The following is a 25248-nucleotide window of genomic DNA, read 5'->3' as shown; positions in this document are numbered from 1 at the left end:
AGAGGCTACCTTGCAGGGAGGTTGCACCAACTCTATTCCCTCAGAAGACACAGGGAGGAATGGGGGGGGGTTTAAAAACGAGCCACCCCTCCTCACTGCCCTTGAGGCAGACCCATCTGATCCTTCCCCCCCCCACACACTTTTCCCACTTCTGATCAATACTGACCTGGAAACTATTTGGGTGCAATTGCTCAACCTTAGGAGGGGGAGGTCTTCTCAGAGGAGCTTCCACCTCCTGACATTTCTTGAGCACCTCCATTGTCAAGGTTAAACTTTTGGTTTCCAGCATCTTTAACGAGTCAAAGAAATTCTTCATGCTCTCAGTGTTCATTTTCCAGAACATTTCAGCAGCAGCATTAAGGCTTCCTCCGTATTCTTGGGGAGCAAAGAAGGCTGAATGGTTGAATCTGAAGTGCAGAGGGATTCCCGACTCGTCCTGAGCACACAGCAGGTCAGTCTCCTTGAGGGCCTCCAGGACAGGTGGGGTTCCCCAATCTGCAAAGGTGATCAGGAGTTGGACGTTTTCCTTCAGGTCTTTTCCCAACACGGAGAGCATGGAATCAAAGACGCATTTCTGGGCGTGAGTTGAATGGGCAAGGAAGGCCTGGGCCACCAAGCAGATGGCATCCACGTGGTCAATGCCCCCTGGGGTGGAGAAAAACTCCAGGAGCTGCTTCTCCACTAATTTGTTTTGCTTTGCATTTCTTGTGCCTATAAATCCTGGAGTGTCAATTATTGTGAGAGAATAGGGAATTCGGAAACATTTCTGATGGTTCACCACGTAGGCTGTGACTTCAGACGTCCTGCTTCCAGCTTCGCTTCTCTGGGTGGTTTCATGAATGAGTTTGAATCTGAAATTATCTTCCCACTGGACACCCAGAATATAATTCATCATCCCATTGATCAGGGTGGTTTTCCCACATCCTGTTGCCCCCGTCACCAGGATCATTTTATTGGGCACTTCCAGGTTCTCCTTTCCAAGCTGGTACATGAGACAGGAGGTGGAGGTATCTGAGGGGACTTTCTCCAGAGGAAGAGCAAAAACTAGTGGCTGTTTGTCCTTCACCAGGAACCTTTTCTGAAGGAACTGATGGGCTACATTTTCTGCACTTTCTTCCTCCAGTGATGTGGAGACATCCAACTCTTCACTGGGGACACTCAGAAATCCATTATCACACACGGCTGACACCTGTATTCTATACGCCGTCTGGGGCTTCAGATCTTCAATGGGATAAACCTCTGTTTTTCTTCCAGTCCTTTTTTCAGTCCACTGGACACTCCCAATTCCAGCTTCCACCATTCTGTACTCCACCTTGTATTCCTTGACCACAACTCCTGAGGCAACTATGCTGGGACTCATCCAGGCCACAGAGATGACAGAAGATGCTGCAGTGACCATTCTTAATTTCTCAGGAGGGCTGGTGGGAAGGGTCTTTATGGGTGGGCTCAGGTCACTGGTTCTACCATGGCCTACCTTGCAACAAGCAGCATACTGGAACTGGTACTCTGTGTTTGGAGGCAGATCTTTCAGCAGAAACATCTCCCCAGCATCCTCTGTCCTCACGGTCTTCCAGTTTTCTTCTCCTGCAACCTTGTACTCTACTAGATAGTTGGAGATTGTAGCCCTCCCATATTCAGCTGGCTGAAACTTCAATTGAATGCTGTCTTGTCTCAGTTCACTGATCAGGAAAGGGAAAGGTTTTGAGGGCAACTCAAAGTTCTTGCTGACCAGCTTTCCATCTTCATAAAGGTATATTGAGGCTCCTGGGTTATCCACATCTGGTTTTGAGGCCACAACAAAGCGGACCTTCTCATTGGATTGATGGATACTGAAAAAGTCTTTGATGGATTTGGCAGCTTGGCGAGCATTGCGGGTCCTCTCCTTGTCTTCAAACCAGGCCATGCCTTCCTTCACCCCAGGACTGGATCTTGTGGACTTGGTTGATTCTTGCAAGAATTGCTCCTCAAGCCAATCCTGTAAGCTCAACAGAAATGGCTCCTCTTCATGTAAAGAAGTGAATATAAAGGAGACCACATATACATTCTGGGGGTCCAGAATTATTTCTAGCAGCTTGTTCTGAGATGAGATAACTTCTATATTATTTAGAATAGTCAGATAAGATTTGACAAAGTTAATTTCTCTTTTTTTGCTGTCCAGAAATTGATGGAGTCTTTGGCTGTTGAAGGGCGACTGGTTGACGGACATCAAGAGGTCCACCAGGGTCCCTTCCTCCTGCCCTCCTCCCCGGATGGAAGGCAACATTCTGGCCAGCTCTTTCTGGAAAGTCTGCCTGTGTTGCTGGCACAGATCCTTGAACTGCTGGATCTTCATCTGGATCGCAGGGAAGGTCTCAGCAATGGGATTCTTGGCTAGATCATTGCTTTGCATTTGGATTTCATTGAGTTCCTCCAAGATCTTTTCAGCATCAAAGATCAGTGCTAGGCTGATCTCACGGACCATCTTAGCTGCTCTGGTGTCCAGTTTGGTAAGTGGGTAGAGCCAGACCCTCATAGGCACAGCCTTCTCCTCATGTTCCCCTAACATTTTTGGTAGAGTTTCATAAACTTTCATGGCATCTTGGAAAGTGACTGGATTTTTCTCCAAAGAAAAGTCTCCATGGAATTTGCACCTGAACTTCAGCGCATTCTGTTTCTCCTCCTCAGTCAGTTTGACCTCTGCTTCTCCTCCAATAGATATTTCCTTCGTGAGTGTAGCCCAGAGACTTCTTTCTACATTTTTTACCATCTCCTTTGAAGGAACTTCTTGGTCAAAGACAAAAAAGGCCTGGGCTCCATAGAGGATGGCAGTGACCACATGGGTGGCTGTGCCATGCTCAAAAACTGCTGGGTGAGAGACATTCTGGATTCCCAGGTGGCTCATTGTCAGCTGTTCATACCTGGTGGTGGTTTTGTACTGAATGGTGATTCTGGCCTGTTGCTTGGACTTCTTGATGTCACGAAGATACTCTGCTGACCCTCCCACTTTAATCAGCCCCGCAAGGAAACTGGCCTTGAGGGAAGCTGAGATGTCCAGGGCGGAGCTCTTATCATCAATGGTGTTGGATGCAATGATTACAGTTGCTGTCTTGGGCTGAGGCTTGGTTGTCAGGTCCTTCTGAAGAGAGCTGTGATCCCAAAGAGTGAACCCTGCATGGAACACAAGACGACAAGGAGATAAATGTGAAACCTGACCTCCAAAAGAATTGCAGCTGAGAGAGAGCTTGGACAAGGGGTCATCATTTCTCCCAGAGGATAACCACAGCTGTTCTGTCCAGCAACCTCTTGCCTGTTTTGCACAATCCCCCAAAGGCTTTTGACTGAGTAGGGAGGTTTCATCATTTCCCAAAGCATTTCATTGACTTTGGTTTGGAAACCCTCCCCATGTTTGGTACACAGTTCCAGCAGTGCTGCCTGGTAGGCCAAGGGCTGGATACACATTCCCAGGAAGAAGGCCCTACTGAGATACCTGGTATTAGCAGGCTGCATGCTCAAGGTGCCAGCTCTCAAGCGTCCTTGGACTAAGCCTGCGCATTGATGGCAATGCCCGTCTCCCTCCCTCCCAGGTTTCTTGCCACCCCTCACCCTCTCCTCCGGCTCCTACCTGGGATGAGGGCATCCTTGCGACAGTCATAAAGCATCCCCAGCTGGAAGGGGCGGCCCAGGGCTGGAATCTCGATGGCATCTTCGGCCAGGGCCATGCTTGGCTCCTGTGTGTTGTTGACACTTCTGGTGCCCTGCAAGAGAGAGGAACCATTTGGGGGAGGCCGAGACTGACTGATGACTCTCTGAGGGGGTGCAGGCAGGGGTGGGATTCTACCCGTTCACACCTATTCTCTAGAACCTGTTGTTAACTTTCTAAGCAGTTCGGAGAACCGGTTGTTGGAAGAAATCTCCATTTGTTTTTTTCCCCATTTTACAGGGCTAATCCTGTAAAGAAGACAGGAAGGAAACATTCTGGTGTTGTTTCTAGCCTAACCTTCATTGCCGTTTTTACAGAAACTGCCTCTCCATTAACCCTTATTACATTCTTGGCAGTACGCCTAGACTTACTGTAGCCTGAGCTTCTCTGGAGTTTTTTTTCCCTTTGGTGGTACTTTGCTGGCACTTGACTTTCTTAAAGGGGAAGGGTTGTTTTAAGCCTTTTACACTGCTGTTGGGAGGACATACTCCCCTGTTGGGAGTTCTTCCAGCCGGGATGCAAGGATCAGCACTTTGAAGAAATAATTGAATAATGAAGCAGAGCTGCCGGAAAGAAGCTTTTAATGACAAGGAGCCAAGGTGAGTGACGTTCAGCAAGGCTTCTTGGATAGCTAGAAAGATTGACTTTCAAACGTGAGTTTACATACCCTTTCTGAGTTTTGATCTAAAACTGGGTTTTGGTGAAGTTTAATTCTGTGCTTGGTGACCTTTAATCCTGAGTTTATTGATGGGATAATTTTCCCTATTCAGCTTTCCCTATTCGGCTAATCGGTTTCTTTGTAATTAGGCTTATCTCAAGTATTTACTCTTGAGCTTGCCTGGGGTGTGAGTCCTGGCAATGAGCCAGACAAGGCTTGTGTTTTAGTTTTAAAAGGATTAAAACTGTTGTGATTTAATTATTGGTATTGTGTTTGAATTTTTTCCTGCCTCATGGTTTCTTTTTCTATCTGGGGAGGGGTTTTTCCTTCACTGCTTTAGTGGTTCCTGGCACTGTCCTTTTGGGGTGCACTTCCAAGAGGCAGGATGCAAGATTGGCACTGATTTTTTTTTTAGTGCCTTTCTGGGGGGCCTGTGATCTTTCCTTAAATCCGGATGATTTCCTTGGGATATCTTATGAGGTTAGACCAGCCGTGCTTGGCAAAGTTGGGAGGGCAGAGACGTGAACCTGGGTTCCCTATATGATTTGTTAATTTGTTTCTATAGCTCGGCATTTTGTAGCCCAAATCTGCCCACCCACTTTCTGGAGAGCTTAAATGACCTCTCTGCTAAAGGGTTTCACTTTATGAGCAAGATTTGGCTGCTGGTATTTATCATTTTATTGCAACTACTTTAATTCCTGAAGGTCCCCTGGCCCCTTGCCTGATGTGTAACTCCGGGTTGCAGGAATTCCTAGTCTAAGGATTGGTATTTAGGGCAGCTTTTTTCAAGCAAAGAAGCTTCTTGTATTTTTCTACAGGTAATCCTTGACTTACAACAGTTCATTTAGTGACCATTCAAAGTTACAGTGGCACTGAAAAAAGTGACTTGTGACCGTTTTTCACACTTACGACCGTTGCAGCTTCCCCACGCTCACCAGAGGCCAGGCGAGGGGAAGCGCCCATCAACGTGAGTGACCTCGAGTTGGCCACGGCCACCCAGTCACATGGCCACCCAGCCACGCCTACCCAGCTGGTCATTAGGGCAGAGAACCAGTTGTTAAACTGTTCAAATCCCACCACTGGATGCAGGATGTGGGCACACGCCACATCCCACCCACTGATGCTGGTCCGATTTCTGGGGCGGCTGAGGAAGGGTCTCTGCCCAGAGCAGTGGGGCAGGAGCAGCAGTCTCAGGGCACGGCTGGCGGCAGTGCTGAAGCCTCCTGGAGGCCAACATTGGCAACTCCTCCATCAAAGGTGGGATCCCTCTGGACAGGCATTTTTAGGCAGAGGAGAAGCTCCTGGATTCGGGTCACAGCCCTTGGGTCAACCGAAGAATCTCCCTGGAGTTACAGTTTAGAAGGATAAAGATGCCAATATAACCCATAGGATTACAAAAAAGCTAATATCGAGAGAAATTTAGTTACAATTATTCTGTTGCACCATTACTATTGTTATTAGTATATAGTATATATCTGTTTCTTTTTGTTCTTTTTTTCTGTAAACTGTGTTCAAAATGTTTATGACTTTAAAAAAAAAGGATTGGGGAGACATGATAACAGTCTTCCAGTATTTGAGGGGCTGCCCCAAAGAAGAAGGGGGGGGGGTCCACCTATTTTCCAAAGCAGGAGAAGGCAGGAGAAGAAACAAGGGATGGAAACTCATCAAGGAGAGAAGCAGCCTGGAATGAAGGGGAAACTTCCTAACAGGGAGGACAGTTCACCAGTGGAACAGGCGGCCACTGGAAGTTGTGGGTGCTCCAACCCTGGAGGCTTTTGAAAAAGAGGTTGGACAGGCAGTTGTTGGAAATGGACGAGCAGGAGATTGGACTAGAAGAGAAAGCCTGATCCCCACCCGCACCCCAGGCGAGCCAGAATTTGGCATCTCAGTGATGACCCTCCCTGCACTCAATGGCGGCTCTTTCTTTCTTTGGCTGCCCGGAGAGAACTCAGCAGCCTTCAGAAAAGGAGCAATCCCCCCTCCCCAAATTACCTGGAACCCCCCCCCAACAACACAGGTGCTGCTTCTGTGCCAGGCTTGTGGCTCCGTTGCCTGCTTTTCCCTCCCTCCTCCGGCTGCCTTGCCTAAGAAGGAAGAGGGGACTCCGAGGGTCTCCGCTGCTCCCGTCATCCCCCTCGGAGGATCGCCTTTCCCGAGATGGGTCTCCGCCGTCCCCCCCACCCATCAGCCTCTGCCCGAGACCAGGACTCGCTTCTTCTTGACTTGCCCTCCACCGATGCCCAGGAGGAGCCCTGCGCTCGCCCCGCCTCCCTCCCATGCCCCACCCAATGCCAGTTGGGGGCGGGGTCTCACCTGGTTGGAGGGAATCAGGAATCCCCACCGGCAGGAGGATCTGCTTCTCTGCTGGATCTCTTCTAAGGAAAGTCTTCTGCTTCGTCTTCAGGGCGCTCAGAAAACGAAAGTGGAAGGAGCAAGGAAAAAAACAACAGGAAAACGTGTTTGAGAAATGAGTTCCACAACCATCCAGCAGAGGGCAGCAAAGACCTCTCTTGGTCCTTCACTCCTCTGTGCAGATGTTCCCCAACTAGACAACTTTTAAAATTTGTGGACTTCAACTCCCAGAAGTCCAGAGCCTGCTGTGCTTCCTGAGGAATCCTAGGAGTTGAAGTCCAGAAGTCTTAAAGTTGGCACTTTTGGAGCAGCTTCTACTCACAGGGAATTTGGCTGATTTCCCCCCCAGAACGTGTGTTCCTGAAATTAGCACCCGCTTTCCAAGAGAGAGAAGAGTTGGGGTCTTCTGGAAGGAGGCAGTTCTTCCTCCCACTGCACCCCCCTCTATCTTCCATTGTTAAGGTTAGAGACCCTCCCCCACTCCCCACCCCATGGTTAGGGTTAGGGTTGGCCTAAGAGGAGGGATCCAGAGGTGGACCTCGGACTCTTCAGGATTTGCAGACTTCGATGATGCTGTCAGAAATCAGGAGTGTCTCTCCTGTATCCTAACACCGAATATTATGACATATGGAACAGATTCTCTCAATGGATAGAAGCACGGGGGTGGAGTTGGAACACAAAACAATTAGGCCAGGCAGACCTGGAACGAGATCCTATATATGCATCGTCCTATTAGGATGAAGATGATGGTCAAAAACATTTGTACAATACTAGCAATGTTCAAGTAGTATATACGTTACCTGTTTTCACTTTTGTCTTTATGGCGGATGAAATGCCAGGTCGATCACACCCTATTCGATATAGTTATAGGTAAATAATAAAAATGTAATGAAAAGAAAAAAAGAAATTGCACCGAGTTTCAGGAGCGTCTGCAGGATTTCATCAAAAGTTGAGGTGGTGCCACAGGGGAGCCCTTGAAGCTCTGTCCATCTTGTAGGCATCTCCAGTCGACTTTCTCGTGTTTGGTCCAGCCGAAAGGGTTGCTGGAGTCCGGGTTCCCCTGGCCCTCTTTCCCACCCATCCAGGAGCCTTTCTCTTGCGACAGTCTGTCCTTATGGCTGCCCATCCACCCTGGTCCCTCGCTCAGGCAGCTCCAGTTGCATCGGCCAGCTGGACTCTGATGTCTTGTCCTTCTAGCCGGTCCCTTATGAAGTCTCCTCCCAGCAGGCAGGTCATGCGGTGTGTGAGAGATCTCACGAAGATCGATGGTTTGTTGGGGCACTTCCAAGGAAAACGCAGCATGCAGGGATGTGAACAATTATAGCTTTATTCAAAGATAAAGTAGAGAAAATGAGTTCCCTGGCATGGAGGCATCCATCCCTGGATTGAGCCCATGGATCAGTCCCGAAGGGAGCTAGAACAAGAGCCAAAGAGCAGCCCCTATGCAGGGGTTCTTATAGGGGCCCCTGGCCCCTCTGTTACCAATGTGTGTGAGGGGGCCGGAGGGCCATTAACTCTCCCCAATGGGGCTGCAGGGGCCAGAGCCCCTTGACCCACCAGTGGGATCAAAGGTGCCTCTTTGCTCCCATCTGGTGGCCTTTTAAGAAACTGCCATGGCTGGCACAAAACACCTAACCATTCCCCTTCTTGCCAGCCAATGACAGGTACCAGTGAGTATGTGTGAGGGGGCGAGCAGGTGTCATAGACATGTACACATTTACAGGACCAAACACAAACGCTTGCACAGAAGGTTGTGTCGGTCAATGGGCACAGGTTTTGTGAACAGGACAGCTAACTGATTGGTTGTATTACAATGTTTGATATGTACAAACCCCATTCTGGCAAGCTGCCTGACATTCTTGTATCGGATGTCTATGTGGTGGGACCTAGAGCCCACCGCGTATGCCCCCGAGATCCCAATTGTGGCCGTGTTATCTTCTTGAATTTGGATGGGCAGAGGAGGAGATGCCCAGATGCTCGTTACCATCCCAGTCTGCGTCTGAGTAAGCGGAGAGCTGGGCCGGCTTCCCCTTCTCTGGTTCCAGCACAAGGAGAGCATCGGCCGTGCCCCTGAGGTATCTAAGTACCCTCTTGACAGCATTCCAGTGGAATTCCTTTGGGTTTTCCACGTGCCTAGACAATAGATTCACAGCTAAAGCTATGTCAGGCCTGCTCCAATTGTTAATGTATAGCAAGGAGCCAATCACAGATATAATTTATTATCTAATAAATTTATAATTTATTATCTGTGAATTCAGGGCTGTCCTTGTGATTGTGGCCATAGTAGTCACTTTGTATGGGGCTACGCTTTGGGTTAGACTCCGCCATTTTGCATTTGGCCAACAACTCTTCAATCTTTTCTCTCTGGGATAAGGCAAATCCCATTTTTCAAGCAAAGAAGCTTCTTGTATTTTTCTACAGGTAGAAATTGTAGCGATTGTAGAGATTGTAGCCCTCCCATATTCAGCTGGCTGAAACTTCAATTGAATGCTGTCTTGTCTCAGTTCACTGATCAGGAAAGGGAAAGGTTTTGAGGGCAACTCAAAGTTCTTGCTGACCAGCTTTCCATCTTCATAAAGGTATATTGAGGCTCCTGGGTTATCCACATCTGGTTTTGAGGCCACAACAAAGCGGACCTTCTCATTGGATTGATGGATACTGAAAAAGTCTTTGATGGATTTGGCAGCTTGGCGAGCATTGCGGGTCCTCTCCTTGTCTTCAAACCAGGCCATGCCTTCCTTCACCCCAGGACTGGATCTTGTGGACTTGGTTGATTCTTGCAAGAATTGCTCCTCAAGCCAATCCTGTAAGCTCAACAGAAATGGCTCCTCTTCATGTAAAGAAGTGAATATAAAGGAGACCACATATACATTCTGGGGGTCCAGAATTATTTCTAGCAGCTTGTTCTGAGATGAGATAACTTCTATATTATTTAGAATAGTCAGATAAGATTTGACAAAGTTAATTTCTCTTTTTTTGCTGTCCAGAAATTGATGGAGTCTTTGGCTGTTGAAGGGCGACTGGTTGACGGACATCAAGAGGTCCACCAGGGTCCCTTCCTCCTGCCCTCCTCCCCGGATGGAAGGCAACATTCTGGCCAGCTCTTTCTGGAAAGTCTGCCTGTGTTGCTGGCACAGATCCTTGAACTGCTGGATCTTCATCTGGATCGCAGGGAAGGTCTCAGCAATGGGATTCTTGGCTAGATCATTGCTTTGCATTTGGATTTCATTGAGTTCCTCCAAGATCTTTTCAGCATCAAAGATCAGTGCTAGGCTGATCTCACGGACCATCTTAGCTGCTCTGGTGTCCAGTTTGGTAAGTGGGTAGAGCCAGACCCTCATAGGCACAGCCTTCTCCTCATGTTCCCCTAACATTTTTGGTAGAGTTTCATAAACTTTCATGGCATCTTGGAAAGTGACTGGATTTTTCTCCAAAGAAAAGTCTCCATGGAATTTGCACCTGAACTTCAGCGCATTCTGTTTCTCCTCCTCAGTCAGTTTGACCTCTGCTTCTCCTCCAATAGATATTTCCTTCGTGAGTGTAGCCCAGAGACTTCTTTCTACATTTTTTACCATCTCCTTTGAAGGAACTTCTTGGTCAAAGACAAAAAAGGCCTGGGCTCCATAGAGGATGGCAGTGACCACATGGGTGGCTGTGCCATGCTCAAAAACTGCTGGGTGAGAGACATTCTGGATTCCCAGGTGGCTCATTGTCAGCTGTTCATACCTGGTGGTGGTTTTGTACTGAATGGTGATTCTGGCCTGTTGCTTGGACTTCTTGATGTCACGAAGATACTCTGCTGACCCTCCCACTTTAATCAGCCCCGCAAGGAAACTGGCCTTGAGGGAAGCTGAGATGTCCAGGGCGGAGCTCTTATCATCAATGGTGTTGGATGCAATGATTACAGTTGCTGTCTTGGGCTGAGGCTTGGTTGTCAGGTCCTTCTGAAGAGAGCTGTGATCCCAAAGAGTGAACCCTGCATGGAACACAAGACGACAAGGAGATAAATGTGAAACCTGACCTCCAAAAGAATTGCAGCTGAGAGAGAGCTTGGACAAGGGGTCATCATTTCTCCCAGAGGATAACCACAGCTGTTCTGTCCAGCAACCTCTTGCCTGTTTTGCACAATCCCCCAAAGGCTTTTGACTGAGTAGGGAGGTTTCATCATTTCCCAAAGCATTTCATTGACTTTGGTTTGGAAACCCTCCCCATGTTTGGTACACAGTTCCAGCAGTGCTGCCTGGTAGGCCAAGGGCTGGATACACATTCCCAGGAAGAAGGCCCTACTGAGATACCTGGTATTAGCAGGCTGCATGCTCAAGGTGCCAGCTCTCAAGCGTCCTTGGACTAAGCCTGCGCATTGATGGCAATGCCCGTCTCCCTCCCTCCCAGGTTTCTTGCCACCCCTCACCCTCTCCTCCGGCTCCTACCTGGGATGAGGGCATCCTTGCGACAGTCATAAAGCATCCCCAGCTGGAAGGGGCGGCCCAGGGCTGGAATCTCGATGGCATCTTCGGCCAGGGCCATGCTTGGCTCCTGTGTGTTGTTGACACTTCTGGTGCCCTGCAAGAGAGAGGAACCATTTGGGGGAGGCCGAGACTGACTGATGACTCTCTGAGGGGGTGCAGGCAGGGGTGGGATTCTACCCGTTCACACCTATTCTCTAGAACCTGTTGTTAACTTTCTAAGCAGTTCGGAGAACCGGTTGTTGGAAGAAATCTCCATTTGTTTTTTTCCCCATTTTACAGGGCTAATCCTGTAAAGAAGACAGGAAGGAAACATTCTGGTGTTGTTTCTAGCCTAACCTTCATTGCCGTTTTTACAGAAACTGCCTCTCCATTAACCCTTATTACATTCTTGGCAGTACGCCTAGACTTACTGTAGCCTGAGCTTCTCTGGAGTTTTTTTTCCCTTTGGTGGTACTTTGCTGGCACTTGACTTTCTTAAAGGGGAAGGGTTGTTTTAAGCCTTTTACACTGCTGTTGGGAGGACATACTCCCCTGTTGGGAGTTCTTCCAGCCGGGATGCAAGGATCAGCACTTTGAAGAAATAATTGAATAATGAAGCAGAGCTGCCGGAAAGAAGCTTTTAATGACAAGGAGCCAAGGTGAGTGACGTTCAGCAAGGCTTCTTGGATAGCTAGAAAGATTGACTTTCAAACGTGAGTTTACATACCCTTTCTGAGTTTTGATCTAAAACTGGGTTTTGGTGAAGTTTAATTCTGTGCTTGGTGACCTTTAATCCTGAGTTTATTGATGGGATAATTTTCCCTATTCAGCTTTCCCTATTCGGCTAATCGGTTTCTTTGTAATTAGGCTTATCTCAAGTATTTACTCTTGAGCTTGCCTGGGGTGTGAGTCCTGGCAATGAGCCAGACAAGGCTTGTGTTTTAGTTTTAAAAGGATTAAAACTGTTGTGATTTAATTATTGGTATTGTGTTTGAATTTTTTCCTGCCTCATGGTTTCTTTTTCTATCTGGGGAGGGGTTTTTCCTTCACTGCTTTAGTGGTTCCTGGCACTGTCCTTTTGGGGTGCACTTCCAAGAGGCAGGATGCAAGATTGGCACTGATTTTTTTTTTAGTGCCTTTCTGGGGGGCCTGTGATCTTTCCTTAAATCCGGATGATTTCCTTGGGATATCTTATGAGGTTAGACCAGCCGTGCTTGGCAAAGTTGGGAGGGCAGAGACGTGAACCTGGGTTCCCTATATGATTTGTTAATTTGTTTCTATAGCTCGGCATTTTGTAGCCCAAATCTGCCCACCCACTTTCTGGAGAGCTTAAATGACCTCTCTGCTAAAGGGTTTCACTTTATGAGCAAGATTTGGCTGCTGGTATTTATCATTTTATTGCAACTACTTTAATTCCTGAAGGTCCCCTGGCCCCTTGCCTGATGTGTAACTCCGGGTTGCAGGAATTCCTAGTCTAAGGATTGGTATTTAGGGCAGCTTTTTTCAAGCAAAGAAGCTTCTTGTATTTTTCTACAGGTAATCCTTGACTTACAACAGTTCATTTAGTGACCATTCAAAGTTACAGTGGCACTGAAAAAAGTGACTTGTGACCGTTTTTCACACTTACGACCGTTGCAGCTTCCCCACGCTCACCAGAGGCCAGGCGAGGGGAAGCGCCCATCAACGTGAGTGACCTCGAGTTGGCCACGGCCACCCAGTCACATGGCCACCCAGCCACGCCTACCCAGCTGGTCATTAGGGCAGAGAACCAGTTGTTAAACTGTTCAAATCCCACCACTGGATGCAGGATGTGGGCACACGCCACATCCCACCCACTGATGCTGGTCCGATTTCTGGGGCGGCTGAGGAAGGGTCTCTGCCCAGAGCAGTGGGGCAGGAGCAGCAGTCTCAGGGCACGGCTGGCGGCAGTGCTGAAGCCTCCTGGAGGCCAACATTGGCAACTCCTCCATCAAAGGTGGGATCCCTCTGGACAGGCATTTTTAGGCAGAGGAGAAGCTCCTGGATTCGGGTCACAGCCCTTGTGTCAACTGAAGAATCTCCCTGGAGTTACAGTTTAGAAGGATAAAGATGCCAATATAACCAACAGGATTACAAAAAAGCTAATATCGAGAGAAATTTAATTACAATTATCCTGTTTCCACCATGACTATTGTTATTAGTATATATCTTACTGTTTTTTTTTTTGTTCTTTTTCCCCCTGTAAACTGTATTCAAAATGTTTATGAATTAAAAAAAAAAAGGATTGGGGAGACATGATAACAATTTTCCAGTATTTGAGGGGCTGCCCCAAAGAAGGGGGGGTTTCCACCTATTTTCCAAAGCAGGAGAAGGCAGGAGAAGAAACCAGGGATGGAAACTCATCAAGGAGAGAAGCAGCCTGGGTTTTCCAGCGGCTCCGTAGGACGTTGAGGATGCTCCCTGGGTGAGCGCTAGCCCCGTGACTTTGTTAGCCGCTAGAACAGCAAAAAATCAGCTGTCTAGCAGCGAAGAACCTTCCCCCCCAGGAGAAGAGGGGGAAATGAGCAGCCAGGTGCAGGGTAGAGCTCCATAAGAGCCCTAGAATTAATTCTGGGGCTCGAAAAGTGCGAGCTCCCCAAGAACCTGGGAAAAGCTCCAAAGCCGGGACGCCTCTGCCAGAAGGCAGAGCAAAACGCCACGTCCGCTCCTGCTTTTAATTGATACAAAGAGAAAATTGAAGCAGGCAGAACAAAAACAGGAGACTACATAATTGCAAGTACTTACACTTTAATTCCTTTGAACATCGTTTCTTTTCGAGCCTATATGAGCGGAGCTGGAGCGGAAAGGGAGGGGAAGATGGCGCTGGCTCGTTAAGACAAAGAGACGAAAGTGAAACTTAAGAAGAAAGTTGTTACAGGCTTGTTAACTCATTAATGCCTACCAGTTAACAACTCCGCTTAAAAAATTTTTGGATTTAATCCTATATCCTGGACTTTGGGAATTAAAATTTAAAGATCTTAAAGATTTTCTGATTTTTTCTCGCTGGCTATAAGAACTGTTCCTGAGACTGTGTAATTTTAAAATGGCTTCAAAGCAGACAAAATTGGTGTTGCCTAAAGCAGCGAGTGCGGGAAGTTCCCCAGCTCAAACTAGTAGGTTGCAAACCTTCTTGCCTCCGGCAGATACACAAGCTCAATTACAACCACAGCTACAACCACAAGCACAAATGTTAACACTTGAGATGTTTCAGGAAGCCATGAAAGAAATCAAAGAAGGTTTTAAAGAGGACATTGCATTTGCATTTAAAGGAGTCTCAGATCAAATGGAAGAAATGAAGGACATAATTAAGACAAGAAATCAACATATAAGGGAAGATATAGTCTTTGCACTCCAGGGACTGGCAAAACATGTTAGTTATGTAGAAGATAGAATTGATGAGGTTGCTCAAGCTAATGAGATTTTAGATGGTAAAGTTGAGGAATCACAAATTAAGATTGACAAAGCAGAAGCTGAAATGTTGTTGACACAATATAAGATGATGGAATTTGCCGTGAGAATAAGAGGCTTGAAAGAAAATCCGAAGGAAAATCTGAAAGAGATCTTTGAAGATGCTCTGGCACAATTTATAGGAGTGTCCAGAGGTGAACTCGAATGGCAAATGGATCGGATCTATCGTGTTAATTCATGGGTAGCTAGACAAAGGAAATTACCAAGAGATGTTGTGATTTATTTTGTTACTAGAAGGATTAGAAATGAGATTTTACAAGCTGCCTACAAAAATAAATTGCAAGTGGCAGGACAAGAAGTTGCAGTATTTAAAGAAATACCACCCAAAATGCTGAAATCCAAGAAAGAGTATGCTTTTCTGGCAGATGAGCTGAGGAACCGACAGGTACAATACAGATGGGAAGTCCCAGTCGGATTATCAGTGGATTATGCAGGAGAGCGATATCGCCTTAATACAATTTACAAAGCAAGAGATTTTTATAGTAATATATTAAAGGCTGGACAACCACCAGTGCCAGGAGGCAAAAAAGCAAGAGAGGCGACAGAGGGAAGAAAAGAGGATCTGCAGAAGCAATCGGAAGGCGGAGCTATGAGTATGCAGGAGGAGGTACTGCAACTTTCAAGTGCTGTCCAAGCATGGGATATAGTTGAAAAACAAGAAGAAGGCAAAGATCAAAGACAAACCAGAGCAGCTACTAAACGTAAAGTTGAAGAGTTAAAAAAGTTACAAGAGCAGGCTTTATCACAAGAAGTGAATACTGGTGTAGAAGCTGTGGGAGGGGCGAGACCCAAAAGAAAATTCCAAGAGGATTATCAAGCGGTTCTCGCCAAGCTTTGAGATTCTGAGGATGGCTTCTAGGTTCTTAACCTGGAATGTTAACGGTTTAAACTCACCACAAAAAAGGAAGAAAATATTTCACCATTTGAGACAATTTAAAAATGAAATAATATGCCTGCAGGAAACACATATAAGGACAACTGACCAAAAATATTTAATAAATACAAAATTGGGAACACATTTTGCTGCATCAGCCCCGGAAAAAAAGAATGGAATAGTGATTTACTTGAAAAGAGATTTGACGGCTAAATTAGTTGAGGCAGATCAACAAGGAAGATTTCTGGCAATTGAGATAATGATAGAAGGAAAGAAAACACTCTTATTGGGGATATATGCTCCCAATCAACAGCAAGAGAAATTTTATAAATTGATACATACAAAATTATTACATTGGGATTATAATTCATGTATACTGATGGGAGATTGGAACGGAGTGTTAGACCCTAGTATTGATAAGAAAAGAATAGTACAATCTACCAAATTGCGATCTAGACTGCCTAAGACTTTTTTTGATATGATGGAGGATATGGAATTAAGAGACATCTGGCGTGAAAGGAATTATAGAGAACAAGATTTTACATTTTTTTCAGATAGACATCAATCCTTTTCAAGAATTGATTTTATATTAATTACAAATGATTTTTTTTCCAGGGTAAAGAAGATAAAGATTTGTCCCAGAATTTTAACTGATCACAGCCCAGTTTGGATGGAACTGGAGTGTGGGGAAAGAGTTAGGAGATCTTGGCGGTTAAATGAAAACCTTTTCAGATATGAGAAAAATGTAATAGAATGTAAAAAACTAATGAAGGAATTTTTTGTTTTTAATATGAACAAGGGAACATCTATGGATATGGTATGGGATGCTAGTAAAGCATATATGAGAGGAGTTCTGATAAATATGAATAATGCTTATAGGCGTAAACAAGTGGAGAAAAGGAGGGAATTAGAAGAAGAGATTAAGAAAAAAGAAAGGGTGTTAATTGATAACCCAGGGGATAAGAAAATTAAAGAAGAGATCAGTTTATTACGTGGGCAATTTAATATGATGCTTTCAGACCAAGTGGCAACCAATCTACAATATGCTAAACATAATACTTTTTGTAATGCAAATAAACCAGGTAGATGGTTGGCATACATGCTGAGGAAAAAACAAAAATCTCGTACCATAGAGAAAATAGAGTATAAAGGTAGAGAACTGTATCACCAAAATATGATTAAAAAGGCATTTTTAGAATTTTATGCAAGATTGTATACTGCAGACAAAATACAAGGTGTAGAGGTAGAGACATATCTGGATAGACAGAATATTCCAATAGTTACAGAGGAACAAAGAGAACGGTTAAACCAATTAATAACAGAGGAGGAGATCCTCTCAACAATTAAACAGTTAAAAACTGGTAAGGCTCCTGGTACGGATGGATTAACAGCTGTGTACTATAAATATTTACAATTGGAGATGGTTTTACCTCTTAAAGAATTATTCAATAGAATTCAGCTGGGTGAAGGGGTACCACCTTCATGGAAAACAGCTTTTATTTCGTTAATTCCAAAAGAAGATCAAGATTTGACACAACCCAAAAATTATAGACCTATATCCTTATTGAATACAGATTATAAAATATTTGCTAAGATATTGGCAAATAGGTTAATGCTAGTAATGCAGAAGACGATTCATGCTGACCAAACTGGTTTTATACAAGGTAGACAAATGAAAAATAATGTAAGACAAATTGTTGACATATTGGAACATTTGGAAAGGAATAACCAAATCCCTGCGGTGCTTATATTTCTGGATGCGGAAAAAGCTTTTGATCGATTAGATTGGCAATTTTTATTGAGAGTGGTCAATAGGATGCAATTTGGGAATTGCTTTATGCAGTCCATAAAAGCAATATATCAGGAACAGACAGCTCAGATAATTATTAATGGCAGTTTGACAGAAACTTTTAAAATTGAAAAAGGCACGAGGCAGGGATGTCCCTTATCGCCATTATTATTTATATTAACTTTGGAGTTGCTGTTAAATAAAATATGTAATGCAGATGGGATAAAGGGAATCAAAGTTAGAGATTATGAATATAAGATACGGGCATTTGCAGATGATTTGGTTATGACCTTAACTCATCCAGTGGAATCAGCAAAGGTTTTGATTGATATAATAAAACAGTATGGTCAAGTATCTGGGTTTAAGATAAACATTGGAAAAACAAAGATGATAGTTAAAAATATGACAGCTAATCAAAAAGAGGAGTTACAAAGGGTAACGGGATGTGAAATAGTTAAAAAAGTCAAGTATTTAGGAGTTTATATTGCATCTTCTAATGGTAAATTGTATAAGTATAATTATGAATTGATATGGCATAAAATACAAGTTGAAATGGATAATTGGAAAAAACTACAATTGTCCTTGTTGGGTAGAATAGCAGTTATAAAAATGAATGTGTTGCCTAGGTTTTTGTTCCTCTTTCAAATGATACCAATACTAAAAAAGGATGCCAACCTGGAAGAGTGGCAGAAAGGTATTAATAAGTTCGTATGGCAAGGTAAGAAACCAAGGATAAAATTGAAAATAATGCAGGACATACGAGAAAGAGGAGGACTGAAAATGCCAAATTTAAAATTGTACTATGAAGCAGCTGTTTTATCAGCAATTAGTGATTGGATTAATTTAACAAATGGAAGGATATTGAATATTGAAGGGTATGATCTGGTCTATGGTTGGCATGCTTATTTAGTGTATGAAAAAAGGGTGGACAGAGCATTTAAGAGTCATATACTGAGAAATGCTTTATTGTGTGTCTGGAAGAAATATCAATATAAGTTAAATGAAAAAATACCTATATGGACAGCACCCAGGCACGCAGTAGAGAATACGAGTATAGAATGTAGACAGGATGTAATTACGTATAAAGATATTCTCATTATGGAGGGAGGTATATTAAAATTAAAATCTGTGAATGTGTTGAAAGAGGAGAAAATAATTCAAACATGGTTTCAATATGTACAATTACAAGCCAGATGGAGAAAAGACCAGAAAACTGGTGTTATACAAAGTGATGAAAATTTAATTAAAGAAATTAGAGATCAAAGCCCAATGCATATAAAAAGATTGTATAATATACTGATAGAGATGGACTCGGAAACAGAGCTAGTTAAGGACTGTATGATAAAATGGGCGCAGAATTTTGAACAGCCAATAATGATGGAAACGTGGAAGAAAATATGGGTAACAAATGTGAAATTTACCAAAGCGCAAAGTTTAAGGGAGAATTTTTATAAAATGTTTTATAGATGGCATCTAGATCCAAAAAAGTTATCTCGTATGTATCCGAATGTACAACCAAAATGTTGGAGATGTAATTGTGAGGATGCTACTTATTTTCACATTTGGTGGACATGTAAAAAGGTTAAAGCGTTTTGGATTAAAATCTGGTGGATTTTACAAAATATTCTTAAAAAGAGGTTGAAATTTACACCACAGCTGTTTCTTTTGGGTATAGTTACGGATTGTACAGTTATAGAGACTAAATTTATTTTGAATTTAATAACTGCAGCAAGACTGTTGGTGGCACAATATTGGAAGAAGCAAGATTTACCTACAATCCAAGAGTGGACAATGAAAGTTATAAATCTAGCGGAAATGGCAAAAATCTTGGCGTACCTGAAGGATCATTCAAATGAAAGATATTTAAGAGATTGGAGAAGGTGGATAGATTATATTCAAAATAAATATCGGAATAAGAAATTGCAGATAGGTTATGAATGATTATATAGATATTTAGTGTGTCTTTAAGTAATAAAGCTAGGCGGGTAATTAGGGAATTGAAGAAACAAGAGATGTGAAATGTCATAATTGTTTAGATTAGGATTGATTATGATTGTTGAAGTTTATACCCTGTAATTTGTTCTGGGAAGGGGAGGGGGGGAGGGGGGAGGTTGAGGTAGGGAAGGGGGGGGAAATATGTAAACTTTTTGTAAAACTTTTCAATTAAAAAAAAAAAAAAAGGAGAGAAGCAGCCTGGAATGAAGGGGAAACTTCCTAACAGGGAGGACAGTGGAACAGCTGGCCACTAGAAGTTGTGGGGGCTCCAACACTGGAGGCTTTTGAAAGAGAGGTTGGAGAGGCCGTGGTTGGAAATGGACGAGCAGGAGATTGGACTAGAAGAGAAAGCTTGATCCACCCCCACCCCAGGAGAGCCAGAATTTGGCACCTCCATGGAAAAGCTCCCGGGAGGGGAGAGAGCTGCCATTGAGGGGGAGGGGGACGAAGGGGACCCTCCCTGCCACCCTCAATGGCGGCTCTTTCTTTCTTTGGCTGCCTGGGGAGAACTCAGCAGCCTTCAGAAAAGGAGCAATCCCCCCTCCCCAAATTACCTGGAACCCCCCCCCAACAACACAGGTGCTGCTTCTGTGCCAGACTTGTGGCTCCGTTGCCTGCTTTTCCCTCCCTCCTCCGGCTGCCTTGCCTAAGAAGGAAGAGGGGACTCCGAGGGTCTCCGCTGCTCCCGTCATCCCCCTCTGAGGATCGCCTTTCCCGAGATGGGTCTCCGCCGTCCCCCCCACCCATCAGCCTCTGCCCGAGACCAGGACTCGCTTCTTCTTGACTTGCCCTCCACCGATGCCCAGGAGGAGCCCTGCGCTCGCCCCGCTTCCCTCCCATGCCCCACCCAATGCCAATTGGGGAGGGGGTCTCACCTGGTTGGAGGGAATCGGGAATCCCCACCGGCAGGAGGATCTGCTTCTCTGCTGGATCTCTTCCAAGGGAAGTCTTCTGCTTCGTCTTCAGGGCGCTCAGGAAACGAAAGTGGATGGAGCAGGGAAAAAACAAACAAACGGGAAAATGTGTTTGAGAAATGAGTTCCACAACCGTCCAGCAGAGGGCAGCAAAGACCTCTCTTGGTCCTTCACTCCTCTGTGCAGATGACTAGACAACTTTTAAGATTTCTGGACTTCAACTCCCAGCAGTCCAGAGCCTGCTATGCTACTTGAGGAATTCTGGGAATTGAAGTCCAGAAGTCTTAAAATGGGCAAGTTTGGAGACCCCCTGTTCTCTAGAGCTGCTTCTGCTGATAGGGAATTTGGCAGATGCTCCCCCAGAATGTGCATTCCTGCAATTTGCACCCCTTTTCCAAGAGAGAGTTGGGGTCTTCAGGAAGGAGGCCCTTCTTCCTCCCACTGCCCTCCTCTATCTTCTCTTGTTAAGGTTAGAGACCCTCCCCACTCCCCACCCCATGGTTAGGTTTGGTCTAAGAGGAGGGATCCAGAGGTGGACCTCGGACTCTCCAAGACAACTGAGATTGCCAGACTCCGATGATGCTGTCAGAAATCAGGAGCGTCTGCAGGATTTCATCAAAAGTTGAGGGGGTGCCACAGGGGAGCCACTGAAGCTCTGTCCATCTTGTAGGCATCTCCAGTCGACTTTCTCATGTTCGGTCCAGCCTCTACTTCCAGCCTTTTCCAGCCAAAAGGGTCGCTGGAGTCTGGGCTCCCCTGGCCCTCTTTTCCACCCATCCAAGAGCCTTCTCCTGCCACAGTCCGTCCTTATGGCTGCCCGTCCACCCTGCTCCCTTGCTCAGGCAGCTCCAGTTGCTTCGGCCAGCTGGACTCTGCTGTCTTCTCCTTCCAGCCGGTCCCTTATGAAGTCTCCTCCCAGCAGGCAGGTCATGTGGTGGGATGGTGGTTAGATGGCTGGTCGGCTCTTCCTTCCTCTTCCTCACTGTTTTCTGGACGACTGGACTCCCAGGAGCAACACACCCTCCACTTGGATGGTTGGAGCCTGGGCACCTTCCTCCTTATTTCCACCGGCAGTCTTCCATAAAAGAAAGGCCTGGGCTGAAGCCAAGTAAGCCTCGGAGGTGCTTTGCCACCCCACCTGCTGCTGCACATGAAAGATGCCTCTGAGGAGCCCAGGTAAAGCAGCCCAGTGCCAAAAGCTCTGCCCGCTTACACCATGGTCTAGTGTTTACATTCAACCCCTCTGCGGTTCTTTCCTGTGAATCTGGAACCCGGTGCCTTCTCCCCAGGAGGTGACATGCAGCTGGATCCAGGTGGTGATAAATGGCTTCCTTGAGGGAGGGAAACTTCCCGACTGCCCTGAAGGAGGTGGTGGTGAGGCCCCTTCTCAAGAAGCTGGCCTTGGATCCAGCTGTTTTATGTCATTTTCGTCCAGTCTTCAACCTCCGCTTTTTAGCAAAGGTTGTTGAGAGTGTAGTGGCGCGTCAGCTCCCGCTGGCCCTGGATGAAGCGGATTACCTTGACCCGTACCAATCGAGTTTCAGGCCCAGGTACAGCACGGAGACGGCATTGGTTGCGCTGGTGGATGATCTCTGGAGGGCTCAGGACAGAAGTTATTCCTCTGTTTTGGTCCTATTGGATCTTTTGGCGGCTTTCGATACCGTCGACCACGGGATCTTGCTGCGTCGCCTAGAGGGGCTGGGAGTGGGAGGCACCGTTTTATGGCGGTTCTCCTCCTACCTCTCAGGTCGAACGCAAGGGGTATTGGCAGGGGGGCAGAGATCGACCTTGAGGCCCCTCATTTGTGGGGTGCCCCAGGGGTCGGTTCTCTTGCCCCTTCTGTTCAACATCTATACGAAACCGCTGGGGGAGATCATCTGTGGTTTCGGGGTGAGGTATCATCAATACGCTGATGATACTCAGCTCTTTATATCCACCCTGAACCAGTCCAGTGATGCCCTTGACATGATGGCCCGGTGTCTGGAAGCGGTACGGGTCTGGATGGGTAGAAACAGACTTCGACTCAACCCTGCCAAGACCGAGTGGCTGTGGGTACCGGCATCTCAGTTCATAGGAGAGGTTCCATCGTTGGCTATAGGGGGTGAAGTTTTACCCCCTATAGATAGGGCACGCAACTTGGGTGTCCTCCTGGACTCACTGTTGAGTCTAGAAGATCATATAACGACCATGACCAGGGGGGCATTCGCCCAGATCCATCTGGTGCGCCAGTTGCATCCCTACTTGGACTGTTATGCCCTACACTCATGCATTAGTCACCTCACGTATTGACTACTGTAACACTCTCTACATGGGGCTGCCCTTGAGGGCCACTCAGAGGCTGCAACTGGTACAAAATGCAGCCGCGTGGGTTGTGATGGGAGAATCCCGATATTCCCATGTTACACCCTTCCTGCACGACTTGCATTGGTTGCCGGTTGCCCTCCGGGTGAGATTCAAGGTGCTGGTGATGACCTATAAAGCCCTACATGGCTTAGGCCCAGGATATTTGGTGGACCACCTGCAGCCAGCAATGACATCCCATCGCCCGGTCCGCGCCCATAGAGAGGGCCTGCTCAGGGTGCCATCAGCTAGATAGTGTCAGCTGGCGGCCCCCAGGGGTAGAGCCTTCTCTGTGGGTGTGCCCACCCTCTGGAATCAACTCCCCTTGGAGCTCCGGTTGGCTCCTGACCTTCGCACCTTCTGCGGTGAATTAAAAACTTGGTTATTCAAGTTCCCCGACCTGGACTGATGGGGTTTTAAGGGTTTAAATTTTAGTGGGTTTAATCAGATTTTAATTTGTATTATGGCTTTGTGAATTTTATTATTGTGAGCCGCCCTGAGTCCATTGGAGATAGGGCAGCATATAAGCCAAATAAAATAAATAAATAAATAAATGCCAATGCAAATGCAAATGATTGCAGTTTGGAGTAAGCGTAGCCCCAGGGTTGTTCCAAAGTCTCATGGATCGAAGGAGTCGTTCCCTATTTTGACGATGTGTTGATATCAGCCAGCAATCAGAAACAACTGCAACAGCGTGTAAGAGCAGTACTAACCAGATTTCAGGAGGTGGGTTGAAAGGTGAAAAGGGACAAGTGCCAACTGGCAGAAAGACAAGTGGAGTTTTTGGGATACCTAATCGATGGCTCAGGAATAAGACCCACCCCGGGAAAGTTAAAGGCAATCAGAGAGGCACCAACCTGTGCATGTAAAAAAACTATTAACTTTGGACAGTATACTAGTGCAGTATAGCAGAAAGTTGCCATTAAGACTGATTTGTGACGCCTCCCCCTTTGGCAATGGAGCCATGCTAAGCCATTGCATGCCGAATGGCAGAGAGGCCTCCATCGCTTTCTACTCGCGAACACTATCCAAGCCCGAGCAGAACTACAGCCAGCTCGACAAGGAAACCTTGGCCGCCGTGGCTGGCATCAAAAGATTTCATGAATACTTATACGGAAGACAATTCGATTAATCACGGACCACAAGCCGCTCCTGGGGATCATCACAGGAGACAGACTCACCACCACCACCCGTACTATCACTGAGAATGCTGAGGTGGATGGAATTCCTCGCAGCCTATGACTACCAGCTAAAGTACAGATCGGGAAAGACCATCGACCACGCTGATGCACTCAGCAGATGTCCACTTCCGGAACCAATGGAAGACCCGGCACCAGTTACCATCTTAATTATTTTAACTTTTATATTGCATGTTATTTTAATTCTCGGCTGTTCACCGCCCTGAGTCCCTTCGGGGAGAAGGGCAGGATATAAATTAAATAAATAAATAAATAAATAAATAAATAAATAAATAAATACCACTACTTTGTTAATAGAGACCATAGAGAACACACAAATCTCGGCGGCAGACATCGCGAGAGCAATGGCAAGAGATGGAACCTTGACGCGGGTTTTTGAACTGGGTCTGGAAAGGATGGCCTGAGACGAACATAGACTCTGAATTCCAACCATTCAAGTCGAGACAAACAGAACTGTCAGGGTTGAGAGGGTGTTTATTGTGGGGGGACAGAGTGATAATTCCAAAATCATTAAGGAATGATGTACTTGAATTATTACATGAGGGACACCCGGGAATAGTGAAGAGAGAGTATCCTGATTGGTTGTCAGACTCCCAGGGGGTGGGGGTCTTAGCTAGTCTTGCTGGCTGATGTAATCTTCCCAGGTGCCATGTGGTGAGTTTCTGTCCTAGATGGGTCCCATTGTGTTAGTTTCTGTTGCTATTGTGTTGCAGATTATGGCCCATTAACAAAGGTGTGTGGGGGGGGAGGCAGGAAGCTGCTTTGTCTGTAAAATATGCTTCTCCATTTCTCATCCAGGGAAACATAATATTCTGCCTTTTTAATATTTCCTAAAATATTTCATTCTTCTAGGAAAGGGGTGGGTGCTAATTTCCTACAAATCCTTCATGCTCTCAGAGCTCATTTTCCAGAACATTTCAGAAGCAGCATTAGGTCTTCCTCCGTATTCTCGGGGAGCAAAGAGAGCTGAATGGTTGAACGTGAAGTGCTGAGGGATTCCTAACTTGTCCTGAGCACCCGGCAGGTCAGCCTCCTTGAGGGCCTCCAGGACAGGTGGGGTCCCCCCATCCGCAAAGGTGATCAGGAATTGGATCTTATCCTTCACATCTTTTCCCAACATGGAGAGCATGGAATCAAAGATGCATTTCTGGGCATGAGTTGAATGGGCAAGGAAGGCCTGGGCCACCAAGCAGATGGCATCCATGTGATCAATGCCCCCTGGGGTGGAGAAAAACTCCAGGAGCTGCTTCTCAACCAATTTGTTTTGCTCTGCATCTCTTGTGCCTCCAAATCCTGGAGTGTCAATGATTGTGAGAGAATAGGGAATTCGGAAACCCTTCTGATGGTTCACCACGTAGGCTGTGACTTCAGACGTCCTGCTTCCAGCTTCTCAGAACAATTAAAAGCACCCATCAAGCTCCCTGACCTGATCAATTTTAATCTTTTGCCAATAACTTGTTTCAAAACTCATGTTTTGGGGAAAAAAAAGTAGGGATTGAAGGATTTGTTTGACT

General features: G+C 45.9%; 2 protein-coding genes and 1 pseudogene across 2 annotated transcripts; all 3 read right to left on the bottom strand.

Annotated features, from left to right (window-relative positions):
• Nucleotides 1-40: 40 nt before the first annotated feature.
• Nucleotides 41-6822, bottom strand: LOC148114432 (uncharacterized). Its single transcript, XM_087893703.1, has 3 exons — nt 6651-6822; nt 3602-3734; nt 41-3147 (listed from the first exon to the last, which is right to left on the bottom strand). The coding sequence occupies exons 2-3, from the start codon at nt 3696-3698 to the stop codon at nt 41-43; spliced, it is 3204 nt and encodes a 1067-aa protein (XP_087749829.1). The 5' UTR covers nt 3699-3734; nt 6651-6822.
• Nucleotides 5528-20420, bottom strand: LOC148114431 (neoverrucotoxin subunit beta-like). The gene is made up of 5 exons (XM_087893702.1): nt 20157-20420; nt 11120-11252; nt 9248-10665; nt 8545-8724; nt 5528-5680 (listed from the first exon to the last, which is right to left on the bottom strand). Exons 2-5 carry the CDS (start codon nt 11214-11216, stop codon nt 5528-5530), a joined length of 1848 nt encoding a protein of 615 aa, XP_087749828.1. The 5' UTR covers nt 11217-11252; nt 20157-20420.
• A 4188-nt stretch (nt 20421-24608) lies between these two features.
• Nucleotides 24609-25248, bottom strand: part of LOC148114429 (stonustoxin subunit beta-like) — a 42486-nt pseudogene continuing 41846 nt past the window's right edge.

The sequence above is a fragment of the Pantherophis guttatus genome, chromosome 4, assembly GCF_059756535.1.
Source record: "Pantherophis guttatus breed Tessera chromosome 4, ASM5975653v1, whole genome shotgun sequence".
NCBI classification, from domain to species: Eukaryota; Metazoa; Chordata; class Lepidosauria; order Squamata; family Colubridae; genus Pantherophis; species Pantherophis guttatus.
Note: the sequence above shows the minus strand (reverse complement) of the source record. Positions and strands in the feature narration are given on the sequence as shown.

Excerpts from the sequence above, each read along its gene's own strand:
- LOC148114432 (XM_087893703.1), bottom strand. The coding sequence starts at position 3,698 with ATGGCCCTGGCCGAAGATGCCATCGAGATTCCAGCCCTGGGCCGCCCC. Across the intron at positions 3,148-3,601 it reads CAAGGATGCCCTCATCCCAG|GGTTCACTCTTTGGGATCAC; the intron begins GTAGGAGCCGGA and ends TGTTCCATGCAG.
- LOC148114431 (XM_087893702.1), bottom strand. The coding sequence starts at position 11,216 with ATGGCCCTGGCCGAAGATGCCATCGAGATTCCAGCCCTGGGCCGCCCC. Across the intron at positions 10,666-11,119 it reads CAAGGATGCCCTCATCCCAG|GGTTCACTCTTTGGGATCAC; the intron begins GTAGGAGCCGGA and ends TGTTCCATGCAG. Across the intron at positions 8,725-9,247 it reads TTTATGAAGATGGAAAGCTG|AGAAGGGGAAGCCGGCCCAG; the intron begins GTCAGCAAGAAC and ends TGCTGGAACCAG.